This window comes from Lissotriton helveticus, chromosome 5_1 (assembly GCF_964261635.1).
Source record: "Lissotriton helveticus chromosome 5_1, aLisHel1.1, whole genome shotgun sequence".
NCBI lineage: Eukaryota > Metazoa > Chordata > Amphibia > Caudata > Salamandridae > Lissotriton > Lissotriton helveticus.
In genome coordinates this window covers 2,039,839,603-2,039,860,935 of record NC_136065.1, presented here as the reverse complement: position 1 = coordinate 2,039,860,935, position 21,333 = coordinate 2,039,839,603, and the positions used below count along the sequence as shown (strand labels likewise).

Here is a 21,333-nt window from a genome sequence, read left to right as displayed (position 1 = left end):
GTATGTTCTAGGTGTGTGTATTTATGATTACCTGGACTGTGATAGAAGTCTTAGCATGTTTCCTGATTGTACCAGACATTATCTTATTATTGAGACTGGAAGGTACTCCAAGTCTCGCCACGCGTTACCAGGTGTGAACTTAATGACAAGCTCATCTCCTCAGCCCTGATGCTCACTCCGCTGGCTGTGGACCACATCTATGACATTGCTTAGAACATTTATACCTGAAAATATGACATCTGAGCAACTCATAAGACATTCCACCGCAACTACTGCCAATAAAATTTTCACCGCTGACAGTGGATTTGCCAAGATGTGTTTGAAGGTTGATAGTCAATCAGCTTATAATAAAACGAAGCACAGGATATGGGGTTACATTCATAAGATGACTGACTGTGACATGTCAAACCCCTGATTTCTTTGCAAAACGTTTGTTCACTCAACCTTCTCTCCCCCAAGCCATTCGCCCGAAGCTTATCAATCAAAACACACATTACAGATAACATCACACAGAGACAATGGTGGAAGCTCAACTCTATTTCTCGCATTTCTGTTAAAAGAGCTGGTTTATGGTATTGCAGACAAATATGTATTTGCACCGCCTGTGCTGAGGAGCTCCTCAACAGATACGTGGCCGGACAAGTCTATGTAGGTGTTCCATGCCGGGGTCTGTTTTGTTACTTTTTCTGCTGCACCACTTAGCGGGTGACTAACACCTCAATTACCAGAAGTTCAAAGAAAGGGTGGAGGTCCAGTGGCAGTAAATGGAGCATGCACTGCGGCTGAAGCGGGGTCCAGGCGGGTGAAGCAGAAGGCACCACTGAGGAGATGTATCCCAGGCTAGTCCGGGTCCATAAAATGTTCATCTTCCTAGTTGATGGTTAACACTCCAACACGTTCTAGAGGAAACGCTGCTTCTTAGAACTTCTGGATTGTTTCTGACATGGCTCTAAGTAGCCTCCGAACAAAATATCAAAGTAACAAGGGCCCTGAAGGCGTCATGTTTTATGAAATCAGAGCTCCCTTTTAGCAGTCCTAGCTATCTCTGCAGTAGGGCTTAGAGTTTCTTGTTAGAGCCCAGAACTGTCTCTCAGAGATTTGCAGCCAGACAGGAAGTCTTACTAAATTGTACTGAAATTGGACAATAGCGACTCTTGCTGTGGTAACAGCTCTCTTCTAACCTACACAGATATTGCTTTGCACTAATGCATGATTATAAATATCCTTCAGGTCATGGACTATACATAAAACTCGGAAGCCTTGACTTTGCCAAAGTATTGTCAATTGATTGTTGGGTTCTGGTTTTTCATGGCAGACGTGGGGTTTCTTCATCACCTTCTGAGGCAATCGGGGGTGGTGATGTGAGAAGTGTGGTTCTCTTTGGTTAACTCCCCATACTCAGCCGCAGGCCGGTGACCTTCATCAATACAAACTAATTTTCCTCTGCTGTAGGGCGACGGGCAGCTCTGTCCGCTGCTCCTCCATCCGTGCTCCCTGCAAACGAAGTAGCAGCTCAAACAGGTCCTCAGCAGCAGCCGGTATGGGAGGATCGCTGCGTTGCTCCTCAATGCGTTCTGCCTGCGGTGTAGAGTGTAAAGAAAAGAAAAGAAAAGAAAGACACTTCAATGGTATTGTAACTTAATTATTCATATAGATTGCTTGTTACCACACTCTTTTATGCAGCCTTGGAGAGCTTCGAATAAAAACCTTCATCTGTATTAGGCTCTGTAAGACACTACATGCGCTTTGGTGTGCTGGTTATGACATTTGGGGACACCCAAGAGGTGGGGCTGGAGACCTTTTCAATTATTAGACCATGTATCTCTATTTATGAAAATGGCAGGTCTCTGCCTGCCCTTTTTTGATGGATTAGAGCAAACCTACTCAACATGGTCATGCACATTGCTCCTGCAAGAATGGGCAAAGCGTTGTAGCTGCCCACCGGCTTAGCATATCTTGCCTTGTTGTGAGAGGGCATGTTTGAATGGGGTGAAAATCGCCACCACAATCTCTGAAAACCTTATGTGTCTAGATTTGAGATGCTTTTCAAGGGGTCCTTTCCTTTTATCTTATTTATGTTCACTTTCCCTGCCTTTGGTTGGTACAGTTCCATCTTGTGTGAAATTGTTACAAGGGTTTCGTACCCCATATTTTATTTCCTGTCACTGAGGCAGTGTAAGAAAGTTGCATAGGGTTGGCCTATGCAGCTCGCATAGTATCGAACGCCTCTGCATTGGTGAGTTGCACCCCTCGACTATGCAGGCTCCCAATTTCCTTATCATGGCCGTCATTCATGCAGCAGCATGTAAACTTGAAAAGACGACCGTGAAAGTTATCTAAGGACTCCTCAATTTTTGGAGATTGCATCAAAATGAGCCTCTTGTAATCAGAAATGGTTTGCGGGTTGGAATGGGCTTCAAGATTATATTTTGCTTTTTCATGGACATTGCAAATTCCAGCGTCTGAGAGGTTTTAAAACAGTTTGCAAATGTTCTTCTGCGTATTGCAGAACAGGGATTTTTTTTAACTGCATTGTCAATTTGTCACCGTCACTGGTGGTCATGAAATAGTTCTCCAGACTGCCAATTCAGATTTTCCAGCATGGTGCTCCTGTCTCTCGCTGAATGGGGACAAAGGGTTCATTACAGCACCAGTAAGAGGTCTTGTTGGGCTAATCACAGATGTGATGTCCTAATCCCTCATTGTGTGGATTTGCCGACGAGCTCGTGTGCGAATAGATGTGGTAACCACTTCCAAGCAGAAGATGGAAATCTGTGACAATCATCAACGCCTAAGCAACGATGGAGGTGAGCATGGCTGAACGCGCACTCTCACATAGCGACCTCTTTGGACGGAAGAGACTGAGGCATAAGGGCACAGAATCTACGCTCGCATGTAAATAGGCATGGCGTGAGTATATAGGTCTCTTTGCTGCCAGTTTTCAGTTTTCAAACACACTTCTGACCTGAACACTATAAGAGTGCGGGTCCTCTGCAAGAAACAGCTCTTGGGGGCTAATTTACTATTATTTCATGCAGCGTAGCTTAGCAACCAAAGTTGCTGCACTGTGTTCTGAGAAAGGGACAGAGCAGGACAGGACCATATCTACTAAGATATAGTGCTAATACTCTCTTCCCAAATGCTGATGCACTTTCTGGCTTCTTAACACCATGCATACATTTTTGGATCATACTTCAAAGGTGTGCTTGAGTCTAGCATGGATTTGGAACTGAAAGGACGCCTTTGCAGTACAAGACACAATGTGTGCTGTACACATACAAAGTTAGAAAAGTTTGAATAAACCTGTTCTCCTACTTTGCATCTACCTGAAGGATGTGTTTCTTTATGGTGCAAAGACCTGTATACAAATGTTGCCTTAGACCTGAATACACATGGACTTAGTTTTAAAAACCATGGGTGGTTGCATCGGAATGCCCATGTACCACCGATGGAACGCCCCCATAATGCAAAGTAATGCAAAGCACTACTTTGCATTTCTTTTTTAGTAAACTTTCCAGTGCAAAACACATTTTGCTCTATAAAGTAAATAACAAACCAACACTCTGCGCTTGCATGCATCACTTTTGGTGACTTTGCAGTGGCATAATTTGTTGATACGTTTGTCCTTTGGTGTTGGATTGAGGGTTATGCACCCACAGCATCTCCTTTATTGTACTGTGTAGCTGTGCCCAGCCACACGTGTTTGTGTATGCTTGAAATCTTATATTAGCCTCGTTTGTTAGTCTGTTCATTTCTAGATCCCCTAATGCAAGGCTGCAGCCAGCACCTACCTGGTGAATGAGGATCATGTTGTAGAGGGCCTCGTCGGGGGCTTGTGTGGGCCGTCCCGGTGATCCGGTGGAAAAGCGCCGGCTCTGCTTGAACCTCTTCTTCTTCTCCTTCTCCTTCTCTTCCTCCTCCTTCTCGCTCTTCTTCCTCACCTCATCGGCCGCCTTCTGCTCGGCGGCCATCTTCTTTCCAGGTGGTGGGGCGGCAAGGACAAGCACAGGCAGGTCAGGCTCCAGGAAGTCCGCCCGCTGGTCGTTGAGGCGATTAGCCTGGGCCCAGGCCACCAGGTCAAAGAACTCTTCCGTTTGCAAGGACATAGTGGATGGAAAGAACACTGGAAGGGAGGAGCAAGAGAAGAGAATGGAGATGTCAGAAGAGAGACAAAACTTTTATCAGTCACCTCTCCCTGCAGCATCCACAGATAATGTTACCAGATGCCCTCATGTCAGCAAGATCACAATGCTCTAGTTTAAAGTTTTCTATTGCTTTCATGCTGGTGTAATCTTGTGGCTTCGTCCCACGTAATTTGTAGATCACAACACACTTCGTTCCGCAGCAGAACGGGATGGTCCCCATGATGAAGCATACCACAAAGGGGTAACCCTGGTGGGAGAGGGTTATTTAAGAAAACATTGTGTTTTCTTCCCCTTGTGGAGGGTTATTTTGCAGCAAACTGAGTGGCTCCCTATATTTTGGGTACTTAAATACAGCTTTAGCCTTTTTGCCAGCCTCATGTTTAGTAGCTTTCCCCAAAAAATTACCTTAAATGTTATTAAATATATTTACCAAAATGCCGGGGTTGGCAGAAGTAACACAACACAACCTTTGACCTAAGAGGAAGAGACGTCAAATGATTTGAATCTTCCAATGAAGTGATGCCACAAGACCTTAATCCTAAGGGCATAAGCTTCTATATTAACCATATGATTAATATGACAACACAGCACAGACAAATGTCTACCCGGCAAGAATACAGGTGCTACCACATTGGAGGTAATTAGCACAAACTCGTACTACTACATTGGAGGTGATTAGTTCTAGTATGTCATTACCAGTACAAGTATTTAATCATGGGGAAATGCTGGTGCTAGCACACTGGATGTAATTATCTTTAAATTGCCCGTATCAGTGTTTTACAGTGGGTACCTATTATGCCAAGAATTACCTTGTTCGTCACAGGTACCTGTCATGTTATGAATTGCCTGCAGAATGTAAATGTAAATGTACATGTAAATGTACATGTATTTATATAGCGCAAATCACCGACACGGTATCTAAGCGCTTGCTTAGGGAACCCGTCCTGGTATTCCCCGGCAGGGTGTCCACAAGGTGAAAGCCAGGCATCCCACCGCGAGGGGCCGTAGTGCCAGTATTTTACGATGGGTGCCATACAAGCCAAGAATCCCCCTCAGTATGCCAGGGCCAACAGCAGGCTCGCAGGCATGACACCACATGCTCACTCATTTACTCTGACTCACTCATTCTCTTTCATTTATTCACACTCACTTTCACTCACATTCATTCATGCTCTCACTCATACTTTTTGACTCACTCACTTGCACTTGTTCATTTTAATTTGTTCTCATTCGTACAATCGTTTTCTAACACTACCTCACAATCATGCATACTCATTCCTTCTCAGCCACTTTCGCTCACACACACACTCACACAAAAACTCACTCTCACCTGCAAGCATGCACACACCATACAATTCAAAGCAGCTCCTGGTGCTCCATTTTGTATTACCCTTATAGTGAATAAAAGTATTAGGATCATAACAAATGGGCAGAAAACAAGAACGGCGAAAAGCCAGAAGGTGGGGCACCATTGTGTTGTTGCCAATGATTTTGCCAACTCAGAGGCCAAGAGTTGCTAAATCAGTGCCATGGGTTGCAAGGGGCAAGCCAGGAGTTGCAGCTGCAACCCCTGGTGACACCTAAATGACGTCCATGACAGGAAGTGATGGCATTTTGCTTGCACACATTTACACATCCGCCTAAAAAGGGGCTCACTTCTGTGCCAGAGGCGGAGGGTCTCTTCTGCTTTCATTCTGATTTCACTCCATGTTTTTTTTTAATTTAGTTTCTCAAAGTGTAATTTTTTGGGAAAACATATACACGCCGTGTTTATGGGGTAGCATTTTGATTTTTAAATTTTGAATGACAAATGTTTATGTTTGCAAAAAATAAAGTCAATTAAAAAAGGCTTTCCAGAGGCCAGGCCTATTGGCTTTGCCAATGCTATTTTTCATTCAATGTCACTGCTCCCTTTGAATAGGGAATTCCGGCTCCATGAAGTGTCTCTCTGAAATTTCCCAGGTCAATGCGTGAGTAGCTCACACAGACCAAGGGTTTGGCATGGCATTTTCAGATTTATTGTTAAATCATTTTTTATTAAAGAAAAATGACACAGGAATACAAATATAATAATCCGTTCAGATGAAGAAATAAATATGCAGTTATACATTAATAACATCTATAGTCCAAATATTTGACTCAAATAATTAAAAGGCAAAGAGGCGTTAATTGATACATTTTCATACCCAAGTCAATGTGTCAGTGTGACCAGAAGACCGAGTGACACCGCAAAACCAGAGTCACGAGTCTGCAGTCGCCTCCATGAACGATAAACTACACATCTTGCCATCCCCAGGTCAGCTGGATGAATGAAACCCCAACTCAATCTGACCTGCACAGCGCCTTCTTCATGAACATCCCCGAAGTGATGTACCGACTGACCGTCCTACATCTGACCCCCCTATCTCTGGCATATAATGCAACGTAAAGGCTACGTCATGAATGTAGAGGAAGTTGTGTGCAGCCCCATCCGCTTCCGGTCACTCTGTTGCAATTTTATCTCGAATAGCGCCTTGAAGTAATTAAAGTTTGGAGTGCGCTCTACGAAAACTAAATAATCCTGCACATAGGCTGTCAGAAATGCTCAGCGAGTTAAACAATCACTGACAATATATGGAGCGTTCTGCAGATCATAAGTCTGAACTCCTGCAAGACTGACTCAGGGTTCCATCCTCCCAAGGTCGGATAACTTAGTATCACTAAACTGGATAACAGTAAATCTGTTAGTTACAGCACTTAGAAATGGTAGTTGTGCAACAGAGAGCGCTATATAAAAACAAGATATTCTTATTATGAACATTTTTAGTGAGCGTGCATGTATGTCTCTGTTTCGGCCCCATGCTGCTGCGGTTATTTACTGTAAGGTACACATATTATTTACAAAATGACCCTCGCTGCTGACAGCTGGGATCTGCGAGTCAATAGTTCAAATGCGGCATAGCCAAGCCAGTCTTTCAACTATATATATCAGTGAATTGTGTAATAGTACCACCTGATATTTACAGCGCCTCAAAACTGCAGAAACAGGAATACGAAGCGCTATAAAAATGTTATTGTGATTATAAAAACAACGCATTCTTTGTTATGCCTCTTCGGACACAAAAAAGAACATCTGCTGAACTTTCTAACAGTGGCAGGCATGAGACCTCTAGATCAGGACACCAGGCAGTCCCGAAGGCCTCGCAGTGCCACACCAGCCGTCTGTTTCTGAGCCAGGTCAGCTGTCAGCCTGCAGTGTGGTAAGAGCCTCGTTGCAACATGATGATGTCACAGGCCGCCGCTCACTTCCTGCTGTTTCTGGAGCTGCAAAGTTGAACCTTGATCAATAGGCTGTCCTGACAAAGGTCCTGTGTGTGATGTGTTTGCTGCATTGCAACAGAGACCGGAAGTTGGGAGGACTCCCACTGTGGCCAGACCAACCATTAAATGATAGTCAAGAGAGCATATTTTGTTGTCACAGAGACTTCTAAAGTGACATCCAGAAGCTTATTTGGTGTTTATTCTAAAGGTTTTTACTGTAGTGCTCGAAATGAGACTCATACCCAGCTGTATTTTCTTGCAACTGTATACATAAGTATTATGTCTTTGCTTATATCTTTAAGCATCCTCATATCTTGCGATGTGATAAAAAAAAATTTATTTTCCTTTGTGTATGTAAAGCGCTCTGATACCCACGGGTCTAGCTAGCGCTATATAACACTTTATAAATAAATAAATAATTAGTTTAACAGAGTTTTCAGAGGGCGGACATGATTGGTTGGTGGTGTAACAGCGCCTCCAGGGGTTGGGCTTCTGTCCGCTACGTGATGGAACCCAAGTAATATTAAAGTTGGTTTAAGCGGCCAAGGCCTCTGTCGCTGCTCCTGGCGGGATCCATATTGTGTTTTGCTCGTGGCTTAGCTGTGCCTCTGTCATGTGTGACACAACCTGCCCTGGTGGGAGCTCCTCTCTGTCCAGACATGCAGGCTCTCAGACAGGCTCCCATGGACACTAGGGCCCCTCCATGGCCTTCTGGGGACCTGGGGCAGTGAAGGACAGGCTGTTTCAGTCCTATGCATGATGCAAAGCTGCCCCCCTCAGTCTGTGCTCTGGCCCTCACCACTGACACCAGAGCACATCACTCGTAGGTGCCCCCTCAAACAGCCCCCTTCTATGGCCAAGCAGAATCAACGGAGCAGCAACAAGAAAGCGCCTTGGGGCCTTGTCAAGGGTAGGGAAGCGCCATAGAAATGCAACAATGTGATACGACATACCATCCAGGACACCAATTTTGAAGTAAATTAATGGTTCTGAGAAAATGTAAACTCCAGCTAATGGAAGAACAAGAATGAATGCCCTGCACCTCCCCTCTGACCAGGAACACACCACAGTTCAGGGCAGCTGCCTGTGCCGGGAGTGGCTTCTCTGGGAGCCAGAACAGCGAATAAACCAGGGAACAAGGTGCCATCTTCATCTTCGTACTCTCAACTCGTAGCAAGAGTAGGTACGATCAAGTTCCAACAAGGGAGATCCCCTGTGTGTGGTTATGTTGTACTCAAGACTGGAGCACTCAAAATGTGATAGGAGGCTGCTGGCAATAAGTCTAACCACTGCCAATCACTGAGGGTAGCACTCAGCCCATCATTCTCTTGCTCACCATGCCACCTCAGCTTGGACACAGACATACAAACAAGTCTTGACCCTGCTCCGCTGACACAGTAAACACAGAACCCACGTCTGGGCATACCCATGCCACTTAGGGAGGCCCTGTCTAGCAGCTCGGGCTGGAGTGTTCCCATGAGGAGCAGGGTCAAGACTGATTTGCATATGACTGGGTTCAAACTGGGGTTGCATAGTGAGCAAAAGAACGATGGGTTAGAATTCTACCCGAGCGATTGCCAGTGGTTAGACTTATTGCAATCAGCCTCCCATCACCTACTGTGTGTTTCATGTACCACCCTAAGTGGCATTGATATGCCCAGACATGGGTCCTATTCTCACTGTGTCACTGGATTCAAGCTCTACTCAGCTGATGAGCCCATAACTAGGGCAAAACAAGTCCTGGGTTGCTTATGTTCCGGTTCAGGAAGGATCTGGCCTGGTAGTTCAGGACAGACTGTTCCCATGAGGAGCAGGGTCAAGACTGATTTGCATATGTCAGAGTCCAAACTGAGGTGGCACGGTGAGCAAATCAACAATGGGTTGGAGTGCTACCCCACAGCGTTTGTGTGTTTCTTGTACTCATAACTGGGTCCGGAGAGTTGGACTTTGCCGTCTAAGAGATGACCCACGTAGTTCTCCCAATGGGAGTGCCATCCACTCTGGGGTTGTCGGTCGGTGGTCGTGTTTGAGGGCCGTGGTAGCAATGCAGTTCATTTCATTCTCTTCAGCTTCCACTGCGCCTGAGCCGCATAGGATTGTAGCTGCTATTTGTATCGGTTAGGCTATGTACCTACCCTGCTCCTACCCCCTAGACTATGACCCAAGATAACACTACTGCTTACTAATGGTGCCCACTGCATTCCTTGTAGGAATGCAGTGGGCACCATGCTCTCTGCTCTTGGATACTTTGGGGCAGATTTACAAGCCCCTTGTGCCACTTTTGCATCACTTTTCCCATGTTAAAAGTGACGCCAAAAGTGGCACAAGGGGTTTGTAAATCTGCCCCTTTGAGCACATGCAGCCATATATTTTGTACTTATGTGTAGTAAAGTTACGATTGCAGAGTTTCCGCACTCATGGTGGAGTCTCCGCACTTATGGCAGAGTCTCCGCACTTATGGCAGAGTCTCCGCACTCATGGCATAGTCTCCGCACTCATGGCAGAGTCTCCGCATTCATGGCAGAGTTTCCGCACTCATGGCAGAGTTTCCGCACTCATGGCGAGAATTAAAATATTTTAGGGTATATCTATGTTTTTACCCAATTTCCACACATTTCCCCCAGTCTGTCACACAGAGATTTTGATGTGAAAACAAAGACTTGGAATCAGGGGCGGCCCCTCCATTATGGCAGAAAGGCATCACCCCACTGCTTTCTCGCACTGTGGGAAGGCAGAAGTGCCTGGTTGTGGGCAGGCAGTCGGGCAGGTATGCTGGAAAGTAGGGGAGGCGTAGCTAGCCCAATGATGTGGGCCCTGACTGTTTGATCGGCTTGGTTTGAGGGTTCAAGTGGGAGGGCTTTGACCCTAGCATGGCCGAGGCTTTCCAAGTACAAGGCGTCGTCCTAGGAGGCTTCTAAGAGACACTTTAACCTATAGACAGGAAATGCAGCTCACATTTGTGCAGCGTTTATAGACTCAGAGAGGTTGCAGGGTGCAGAACCAAACGTATTTCAGTCCAGGATTTACAGACAACAGTGAAGAGACATATTTACAGGATCAATATTTACAGGATTGGGGTGCTTGTACAACAGAGAAAGGGCATACACTTAAATACAATGGAAAGGGCTCAATGGTGCGACAAGCGAGAACTCTCTCCGAAGCAAGGCCCTGGATTACCGAAAGTTAACTACCTTACCAGCCGGATGTCTATGAAGTACTTCTTTTCTATGTGCCCTGACTCTCTGGTGACATCTAAAAACATACTGTGCCCAGATCCATCCGAGCGGATGCCTTAACACATGAGACGTGGTAGAGGTAATGCATGTAGGGGTTCTCCCGGCATCAGGTTGCGCTGTTCAGGTATGTTAAGGTGCTTTCATATTACCCACTGCTAGTCTGTTTAGGGTTGAAACATCCATCCAATCTGATACAAAGCCATTTTCCTATCATGGGCTTTCAGTCACAAATAGGTGCTTTGTGGGAGTAGTTGTTTTATGCGGTCCACCTAATCTGCTGTACTTAGCCACTTTATGTTATCAGTGAAACGGGGTGGTCTCCAGACTCAGGGATCGTCCAATCCAAGGTAAGCTGTGGTCGAGCCTTCTGAACCACTGTCAGTGTATGCACCGCTTTATGATTGGCATAGGGTGGTTTGAACTGACTCAGGGATCTTCCAACTAAAGGTATGCTGTGAAGGTGTCTTCTGGCCCCCTGCCCCTGTACGCACTGCACTAGGGCGGTCTCCACTGACTCAGTGATTTAGCCACCCAAAGTATGCTGTGGCGGTGTCTTCCGGCCCACTGTAAGTGTATGCAGTATGGAGTGGTCTACCAAGTTATGCTGTGGCGGATTCTTCAGGCCACTGTCCATACACGCACTGCTCTAGTGTGGGTATGGGGTGGTCTTCAGATACTCAGTGATGTAGCCACCCAAGGTAAGCTGTGGTGGAGTATTTTGGCCCACTGTCCCTGTACGCACTGCTCTAAATGTATGCAATCAATCACCTACATCATCAATCAGTAATACTCTACATATGCCTCCGAAGTGAATTAAGGGCTCCGTGTCTTTCATTATCTGCAGTAATGATATTCGTGGAATTCAAGGAATACCAGCTCAGTTTAGTACAAACCATCACTTGTGAAAGAATAGCACACAGTGGCACACATAGACAGAGCACCTGGTAGCCCTGCGTCTGATATGCATCCGATTAGACTGACAGTTTTGCCAGTCACTGTCTTTGTTAGAACATGTTCACAATTGCTTTATTAACCTTCCTGCTTTCTCAAATGTACTCTTTTTTCAAAAATTTCTCGGGGAAGAACCCCCCCCCGAATCCCCCATAGGTTGTTGGGGCTCGCTCGCCGCTGTGCAGTATGAAAAATATTTCATGCCTTACCACTTTCAAATGCCACCAGCCGCCACTGCTTGGAATTCTGTCACTCCCTGCCACCCTATCTGGCCTCTGCCTTCTGCTACCAGACCCATCAGAATGAACAAGTGGTTGGTACGGATGACCATTTACTGTTCATATTATTCTTTAATCCCATGACTGTCACCAACAAGCATGGCTGTCTCTGAGTAGATGTCAAACTCTCTGCGAAGTTTCTAGTAAGTCTTGCCTGTACAGATCTATCCTGCAGTTGTATCAAAATGGGCACAGCTCCAAGAGGACAAGTGAACCTGCTGTGCCAGGCCATAGAACTCATTTTCAGCTGGCTGCAGCACTCGCTCAGTCATATCTCCTTCGTCTCTAGATGATGTGGAAATTTAGTTCGTGTACTAAACATTATCTACGCCATCTTGCAGACCCACGTACGAGCATACACGACAGCCATTTTAGGTACCATGGTCTCCCTGTTCACGATCGCTCATCAGCGCACTTCCCTGACCCTGCAAGCGTCCACCATGCATCCTGACTGCCCCCGCTCTCTCATGCACAAGTCATAAGCCCTCCCCTCCCATGATTCTGTCCCAGAGAATCGCACCCCGCGCCTGACCAACACCTCCTTTCTGTCCATGAATACCCCTCCTTTGATGACCCCTTCCTCTGAGCCTAAACGTCAGTACTGACGTTGGTCATCCTCTAGCCCGAGGATACAGTTTATTGCCCACTACTGCATGCACTCGCCTCTCCTGAAAGAGGCCACTATTGATCATGATATCCCCACCCCCGGATATTCGATCAGGCGCACACATTCCAAAGAGATCGGCAGAACACTCAGCTGCGTGATAGCCCCTCCCGATCATCTGAGGGGAAAGGGTCTCTACTGTTGTCATGTGTTGGAAGGGGCCGGAACTCGGGGGGGGGGTGCCGGTGATGTCGTTCTCATGCTCTACAATGTCCCTGTTGTAATAAAGGACGTTCACATGTCTTGAACCAGTGTATAAAAGACCAGGTCTCAGAAAGGTTGGGAGAGCACCTCGAGACGATACCTTGTTGTCCGATCTGATGTGTTCCACTCCGTCGGAATAAAACTTGTTTCCTGTCTTCCAGTCTCCAGCGCCTGCCTCTTTATTGAGTAATTTCGTATGGTATTAGAGGCGTTTTACGCCGGTCAAATTCAACTTAGGAAACAACTACTGAAATCGCCTGACCATTGTAAATTGATCTTTATCAATTGGCGCCCAACGTGGGGCCCATCAGCGACACGTGGATCCAGTGGGAGAGGTCCCGATGACAGAGTGAACGACTGCAACGATCGGAAGAGCTCCTGTCCGATAGACCCTCGTCTGACAGCCGATCATCTGAACTTCACTGATTCCGAGCAGACCTCTCCCGAGTGATCTACGGTCCTGACTGGGAACCACCAGGAGTGCCGCGATAGCAACAGAGAGTAGAGGACGATCGGGCGCTGGAAGCGGAAGACGAGAAACTGTCCATGCGGTCCGGGTAAGGTCGTGACACACGACAAAATTGCGAGATTGATTGATTGATTGTTTGATAATACTAGTATTACTTATTTGTCTCTGAGAAATTCTCTATTTTGCAAACAAACACAGAATCGCCATACTCTGTTTAGTCTTTGCAGATAGGGGAGAGTAGGCAACGCAAAACTTTAACACGTCGTGCCTATTCTGTTTTTCTCCCCATTGATTGATTGATTGAATCGAGCATTGAATTGTTCGAAGTTGGTTCTCTTAGGAATCTTCTCTGCCTACAAACGGGGAAGAATAGGAATATTCTCTCTCCCTTTGCAGAAAGTGAAGGGTAGGTAACGCAAACCTTTAACACGTCGTACCTATTACGTTCCTCATTGATTGATTGTTTGACCAAACATTGACTGTTTGGAATTGGGTCTTTCGGGAGGTATTCTCTGTTTGCAAATAGTGTAGAATAGAATATTCTGTCCAGTCTTTGCAAATAGTGAAAAGATAGGTAGTGCAGGCTTTTGCCCCCCATGGTAATCCGTCATGCCTATCTTCTCCCCATTGGTTCATAGTTGGGTCAACCCGGACCGCTTATTAGAGATGAACCATCCAGCTCCACTGGAGGGCACCCCTAATAAGGACATGTTTACTAAGCAAGGACTAGTCACTATAGCTTATAGTAAGTTATGGCATAAATATACAAAAAGGGATCCTGAAAGCCAGTGGCCACTGATAGGTTCTTTTGATGAAAATAAAATAAAAACACTAGAAACAGCTGTAAAAATAAATAAGGCAACGCCCACTATGCTCGATAGTATCGGCATGTGGCGCAAAGAAGCAGAGCATCGCAGGAAAAGAGAGGAAGCAAAAACAGTGAAAGAATTACGGAAAGCAGCCCATCTGGCCGCAAAAGAATTAGATGAAGAAATAAGAAGAAGAGAGGAAGTTAAACAAACGCAAGAATCAGGACTGACAGGTCAATGCCCTGTCAGGACCACCCCTACGCTCTACCCGGAGGTTCCCTCCAAACAACGGGCAAATGACGAGTTACTGCTCGGTCCTCCAATGATCTACATGCCTCCTCCTTATGCTCCCTGCCAGCCTCTAGCACAACACTCACCAGTCCAGAGTGCAGTCGAGGGTAACCCTAGCGCTAGTGCCCCGACTCTTACGGTCTTCGCACCAGCCGCATCGGTAACAACACCAGATGAACTTGAGACTGGCAAACAATTAACAGCCAGACCAAATAGGTTGAGCAAAGATGAGCGGGATGGAATCGACCAAATAGCAAAAACCCTGGTAGAACGGAGGGAGAGTGAAGAATATACGATGAATATGCACAACTCGCATGCCGGTAGTCACAGACGGCATTTTATTTTACGGTTCAGCTACCACACTCTGAACGCATATGAGGATAGGTACCAGACTAAAGGCCCTGCTAAATTGACGGCTCTATATAGAAAGGTTGATGTCGGAGATGGGGCTGAAAGCGATATGACGGACCTCTTCATGCAAATGCTTGAGGTCTTCCGCCACCTCGCGGAGCAGAAACCAGAGGTCAAGCTCACAGTCCCTGAGACGATTGAACCCTCACTAGGAGCAGCCAACACTATGATGCCTATCAGAGAAGCCGCCCCCTATTGGGTTCCCCCGAGAGGTCAGGGAACAAACGATGATATCAACCATGCAGATGCCAAAGGGAGGGTTGTGTACAACTGGGTTTACCAACCATGGGATCGGCTAGATATTTTAACTTTTAGACAAACCCTGCCCGATTTAAGGAAAAACCCTACAGCATTCTATACCGAATTAGGCACAGCCTTGGGCTCAACTATAATGACTCTAGCGGACATGGATTTGTTTTTCGGGTTGTGTCTGCCGGCTGATGTGTGGAAGCAAATCCGGAGAACTGACCACACAGAGCTGTTCGGACACACCTGGACAAAACTCGATGAACTAGATAGGCAGCGAGAGCCCGGAAAGAAACCTTTAAAAGACATACTGGAACTCCCCGACAAAATAGTGCAGAAGCTAAAAACGTTGGTCCCAGAAAAGAAGGTAGACTGGTCGATAGTCACGGCCTGCCGCCAGAAACCTCAGGAGGACGTATCAGAATACTTCTCCCGATTTGAAACAGTGTTCTCCGACTACAGTGGCCAAGATATGACCAACGCAACCGGACAACACCTATTCGTGCAGAACTACGTAAAAGGGCTATCGCAAGAGGTCTCCCAAAAGTTACAGACTAGCGAAAGTAGTTGGGGAGCCTCTAAACCTGCAGCTATCCTTCAGATGGCTCAGTATTACGAACACCAAAAGAATGAGAACGAAAGGGCAACTGAGAAAAAGAAAAAGGACCTAAAGGAACGAGTAATGATTGCACAACTACAGGGAGTGACCACAGGGAGGGAACGGTATAGGGGGAACTACCAGTCGAATGCCCCTAGGAGTTCGACCCCTAGAGACCGCAACCCTGCCCCTGGCGCTCCACGAACCGACCTTGATGAGAACCAATGTGCATTTTGTAAAGAATTTGGACATTGGAAGTCTCAATGCCCAGCCCTTCGGGAACTGATTAAAAATAAAGAGACAAGGGACATGACGAATGGGCCCAAAACTGGAGGGCAGGGACGAGGACAGACCCACGACACCACCAATGACCGATCTGGTAGACCAAACACATTTGACCGCCCCCGACAGAATCAGTGCCAACAGTCCGATGACTACAATGATCACGACTCTGCATAGGACTGCCAGGGGCAAGGGAGGGATCCAGTCGAGCTCTGTGTAGACCAGCAAGGTCCTTATGTCACCGCTAAGGTCCTGGGTACAAAGTCTCCATTTTTGGTAGACACCGGAGCGACACGTAGTGTGTTATCAAAACGACTGATTCCAAGGGCACCCTTGTCTGGCTCACACATTACCTCGATAGGTTTCGATGGGACGCCCTCCACTAACCCCCTGTCTGTACCTATCTCCTTTGACCTAGGAAACAATCCCACTGACACGACGTTTCTGCTCTCCTCCAACTCCCCTGACGCTATTATGGGTATTGATTTACTGAAACATTTCCGAGCTACTATTAGGTGTTCCCCGGAAGGAGTCCGAGTCATCCTGTACGACAACCCGAACATGTCCGGACCCTACCCCGCACGACATATGTACATTTTAACAGATGCTGACCTATCCTTGCTCGATTCGCTACCCCCGCACCTATGGGCCAGAAACGACTCAGATGTGGGACGAATGATGATCGATCCTGTACACATAACTGTTCGACCAGATGCAATACTCCCGAAACTCCCACAGTACCGGATATCGCCCGAAGGCGAGAAGGCATTGGTGGCAATTATTCCAGAGCTCTACCAGCCTGTCTTCGAGCAGTAGCCGCTGCTGCTGTCTCTATCCGACAGAGTGAGGGAATTGTACTTTCGAACCCTCTCACAGTATTAGTACCCCATGCAGTTGACACACTTTTGAACCAGACAAAGACTCAACATCTGACTAGTGCACGACTGACAGGATACGAATTGACTTTGCTTGCGCCCCACATCACTCTGAAGAGATGCACGACATTGAATCCTGCTACACTGTTACCCTTGCCCGAAAATGACCCCGATGTGCCCCCTATACACGACTGCGTGACTCTCACAGACGAGCAGACTAGGAGTAGAATTGACCTACGAGACGTTGCTTTCACAGATCCTGACGGAGAACTATGGGTAGATGGCTCTTGCATCAAACTTCAAGACGGCACCACTTCTGCTGCCTATGCGGTAACGACTGCTCGAACAGTAGTTGAAACAGCTTGCATCATACAACGATCAGCACAGGCAGCAGAACTAATTGCCCTCACACGAGCATGTATCATAGCAGAAGGAACCACGACGAACATTTACACGGACAGCCAGTACGCCTTCGGAGTGGTTCATCATTTTGGGATCCTGTGGAGGGAAAGGGGATTCCTGACGTCCCATGGTACACCCATCCTTCACGGAGATCTAGTCTCCGCCCTGATTGAAGCAGTTCTCCTCCCCAAACGATTAGCAGCAATTAAATGCCAGGCACACAAAAAGGTGACAGATTTAGTGGGACAGGGCAACGCACTGGCCGACATCACCGCCCGAACCACAGCTGAGAATAGGGCCACGACACGCATGTATGTGACCAGGTCACAGGCAGAAAAATGGACCGACGCTAGGGAAACGATCAGGGATATCCAATCGACCGGCACACCACACGAACTGACTGAGTGGGCACGGGTGGGTCTAAGGGACGATGAAGGCTGCTGGCGGACAAAGGACACAAACAAATGGTTGCTGCCTGATGCATACTTGATCCCCATAGGTGGAGTAGTGTGGCTCACTGGTTAGAGGCGGCAGGCCTGAGAGCAGAAGTCAGCCTGGGACCAGGGTTCAATTCCCGACGCGGCAGGGTCGTGGACCTTGGTCAGCGGACTCGATAATTCTCGCTTCAGTGCTTACTCTAATCAGGGGTTCCACTCGGCAACTCTGGGCATTAGCTTGCCTAATCTCCACAACGGCCCCACCAATTCCGGGGATGCCTGGCTCCACCTTGGGAACTCCCAGCAGGGACCATCCCACAGGGAAAGCCAGGACGGGTTCCCCAGAGTTATACAGCGCCGGGACGCCCCGTTGCTGGGGCAGCTGTGCGCTTTACAAGTATACTACATTTACATTTACATACTGACAATGGCACACTCCCCTGCACACATAGGTTCTGCCCCCATGATCCAACTCATTTCCAAAGTCTGGCACAATGGCAAGATCCCCGACTCAGCCAAACGCCTAGTCCAACAGTGCCTTATCTGCTTGCAACACAACCCCGGGAAAGGAACTGTGGTACCCCGGGGAGGGTTTGGGATCCCCGACCACCCCTTTGAGGTCCTCCAGATGGATTACATCCAATTAGAGAGGTGCCAAGGCTTGAAGTACGTATTAGTCATTGTATGTGCCTTCAGCAAATGGGTGGAAGCCTATCCGACCCGTGATAACACTGCCATGACTACTGCCAAAGTACTACTGAAGGAGTTTTTCCCTCGCTACGGCCTTTGTCGAATTTTATGGAGCGACAATGGCCCCCACTTCATAGCTGAAGTTATCCAACTTATCCTGAAGGGGTTGGGGGTCAAACAAAGGTTCCATGCGGTCTTCCACCCCCAATCCGCTGGCCTGGTTGAGCGACACAACGCTACACTGAAACTGAAACTGTCAAAAATAGTGGCCACCACAGGACTTAAGTGGCCAGATGCCCTTCCACTGGCATTACTATCAATGCGCTCCACCCCCACTAAACATCACTTGACCCCCTACGAAGTTGTGTTTGGACGGCCTATGAACCTCTGGACTGCCCCCAAACCAACCTCCATTCATGACGTCCCCGACGTCCTGCTGTCAGATTATTTGTACAAGTTAACTAAGACATTGTCTGTCATTCATCAACAGGTGCAGCAGGCCATCCCCGATACTTCCAGGGGTCCCGGTCACGATATCCAACCGGGTGACTACGTCCTAATCCGGAACTTTCAACGAGCGAAGAGTCTGGAACCCCGGTGGACGGGCCCCTGGCAAGTACTGATCACCACTCGGACGGCTCTTCGAGTGGAGGGGAAGAAGCACTGGCTGCACGCCCACCACTGCAAAAAGGTTTCCTCAACCCTGGCTACGACAGACAACGTCAGCACCCAAGAAGAGCTCCTGAACAAAGACCGACCATCACTGAACTGTTATCCTGATACCGAGGCACTTGAACTTTCAAAACACTCTGACCCCACTGTGCCATCTCGAGAAGGGTATTTCCTACGTCGAAAGGAGGGAGCTTCGGCTAAGTAGGCCACTGACTAAGTTAAAAGTCTCAGAACGGTGACCCAAAGCAACCAAGGGTTACCTGGAGAGAAGCTAAACTAAGTCTGGGGTTCTGCCCACTACCGAGCACCTTGAAGATGAAGATGATGGAAGCGCCAGATAAGAAGATGATGGAAGCGCCAGATAAGAAGACATCGGAAGCAACAGGAAATACCCACTATAGGAATCCAAAGACTGACAAATTGCACAGATCAAAGACAATCGCTTTCTTTGTTATCTCCCTGTTCTGCCTCCTCCTCATGACTTCCTTCTGGATCCTGGAGGAAAGCACGCCCGCTCACCAAATGTTGCCGACCACTGTCCAGCCAACCACCGTGAAAGAGCACCACCTGATCACCCTTTCACCTCAGCTTCGAGAAAGGCGTAGGGAATTCTGGAACAATTCCTTTGTACAACTGTTGCACCAGCACAACCTTGCTGCAAATGCCACAAACTGCTGGATCTGTGGGTTGCTCCCACATGCTACCGGACACTCCATCCCCTTTATTCCTTCACCTTTCTCAGTTCACGGCTCTTGCCTCGCCTGGTTGATCCTCATGCAAGAAACCCACAAGGACAACGCCGCTTCTGGTCAGACAGTGTCGCACTTCTACTATGGGTTCTGGCTGAACAACACAGGAAAACCCTTTTGTCCCGCAATTTCAGGTTCAACCTTCCTTACGAACATCCCTGCCAAAGAAAGGGTCGAAATGCAAGTGCTCCACAATCCAGCCAGATCCACCTTCTCTCACCTGCGGAAACAAACGGCTGCCACCCTGACTGCGGCCCTGTCCGTCATCAATGTCACAGGGCTCGTATGCCTCGAAGGACAAGGAACACAGCTGGTGGGTCACAGTTCTTGCCGCATCACCAAACCATTGGCCTCAGCTGACCCCCTTCCTTTGTTGCTTCCCCGAATATGTACTTTGTTTGTGGCACCAAAGCTTACACGTGGCTTCCAAAAGGCTGGAAGGGTACGTGCTACATCGCCTTCATTCTTCCTCCCACGTATGTGGCCCCAGCCAACCACCACCGGCAAAAGCGCGCTGAAGATGTTGAACAAGCCGACTCCACCGGAGCACAGTTCCTGGATGCAGCAAAGGGACTAGTTCCTCTGTGGGGACCAATGGCCAATAGCCGCGCAATCCGACATCTAACTCAGGCATTAGAAACAACCATCAACATCACCGCTGGCGTCCTCGCCAACAACACGGCTGAGCTTCAGGCAGTCCGCCTGGTGGCTCTTCAAAACCGTCTTGTTTTAGATGTGGTTCTGGCCGACCGTGGAGGTGCATGCCGTGTCATCGGCTCCAGCTGTTGCACCTACGTGCCAGATAACTCACCTTCAGTCTAAAAAGCAATCGAACACCTCCACAGACTGTCCTCGGAGGTTCACCAGGAACAGGAAGGATGGTCGCTTGGAGGCTGGTTCTGGGACACTTTAAAGAACTGGGGATGGAGACTGTTCACGTTTTTATTGATACCAATCACGATACTATGTGGATGTTGTTTAGGTATTCAATGTTTACCACCTTTATGTGCACTCATTTCCAACTGTATGTGCCCTAAGACTTTGAACTTTAAACCTGAGCGCATGAGTCCCCTATACGAGGTAGAGGTGCGGGTCTCATGGGGATTGATCCAAACTGACAAGCTGGCGAGACATGTTAAAGGGAGGACTGTGGAAATTTAGTTCGTGTACTAAACATTATCTACGCCATCTTGCAGACCCACGTACGAGCATACACGACAGCCATTTTAGGTACCATGGTCTCCCTGTTCACGATCGCTCATCAGCGCACTTCCCTGACCCTGCAAGCGTCCCCCATGCACCCTGACTGCCCCCGCTCTCTCATGCACAAGTCATAAGCCCTCCCCTCCCATGATTCTGTCCCAGAGAATCGCACCCCGCGCCTGACCAACACCTCCTTTCTGTCCATGAATACCCCTCCTTTGATGACCCCTTCCTCTGAGCCTAAACGTCAGTACTGACGTTGGTCATCCTCTAGCCCGAGGATACAGTTTATTGCCCACTACTGCATGCACTCGCCTCTCCTGAAAGAGGCCACTATTGATCATGACATCCCCACCCCCAGAGATTCGATCAGGCGCACACATTCCAAAGAGATCGGCAGAACACTCAGCTGCGTGATAGC

At 47.8% G+C, this 21,333-nt stretch overlaps 1 protein-coding gene across 2 annotated transcripts in view; it reads right to left on the bottom strand.

Moving 5' to 3' along the window:
• Positions 1–521: 521 nt before the first annotated feature.
• GPSM3 (G protein signaling modulator 3) overlaps positions 522–21,333 on the bottom strand; it is a 100,373-nt gene continuing 79,561 nt past the window's right edge. For both annotated transcript variants that reach the window (XM_078645861.1, XM_078645860.1), the window contains exons 5-6: positions 3,792–4,123; positions 522–1,578 (exon numbers count right to left, since the gene is read on the bottom strand). In XM_078645861.1, the coding sequence (XP_078501987.1) occupies positions 1,423–1,578; positions 3,792–4,123 (488 nt within the window). In that variant the 3' untranslated portion in view covers positions 522–1,422. The remainder of the gene's footprint in view (positions 1,579–3,791; positions 4,124–21,333) is intronic.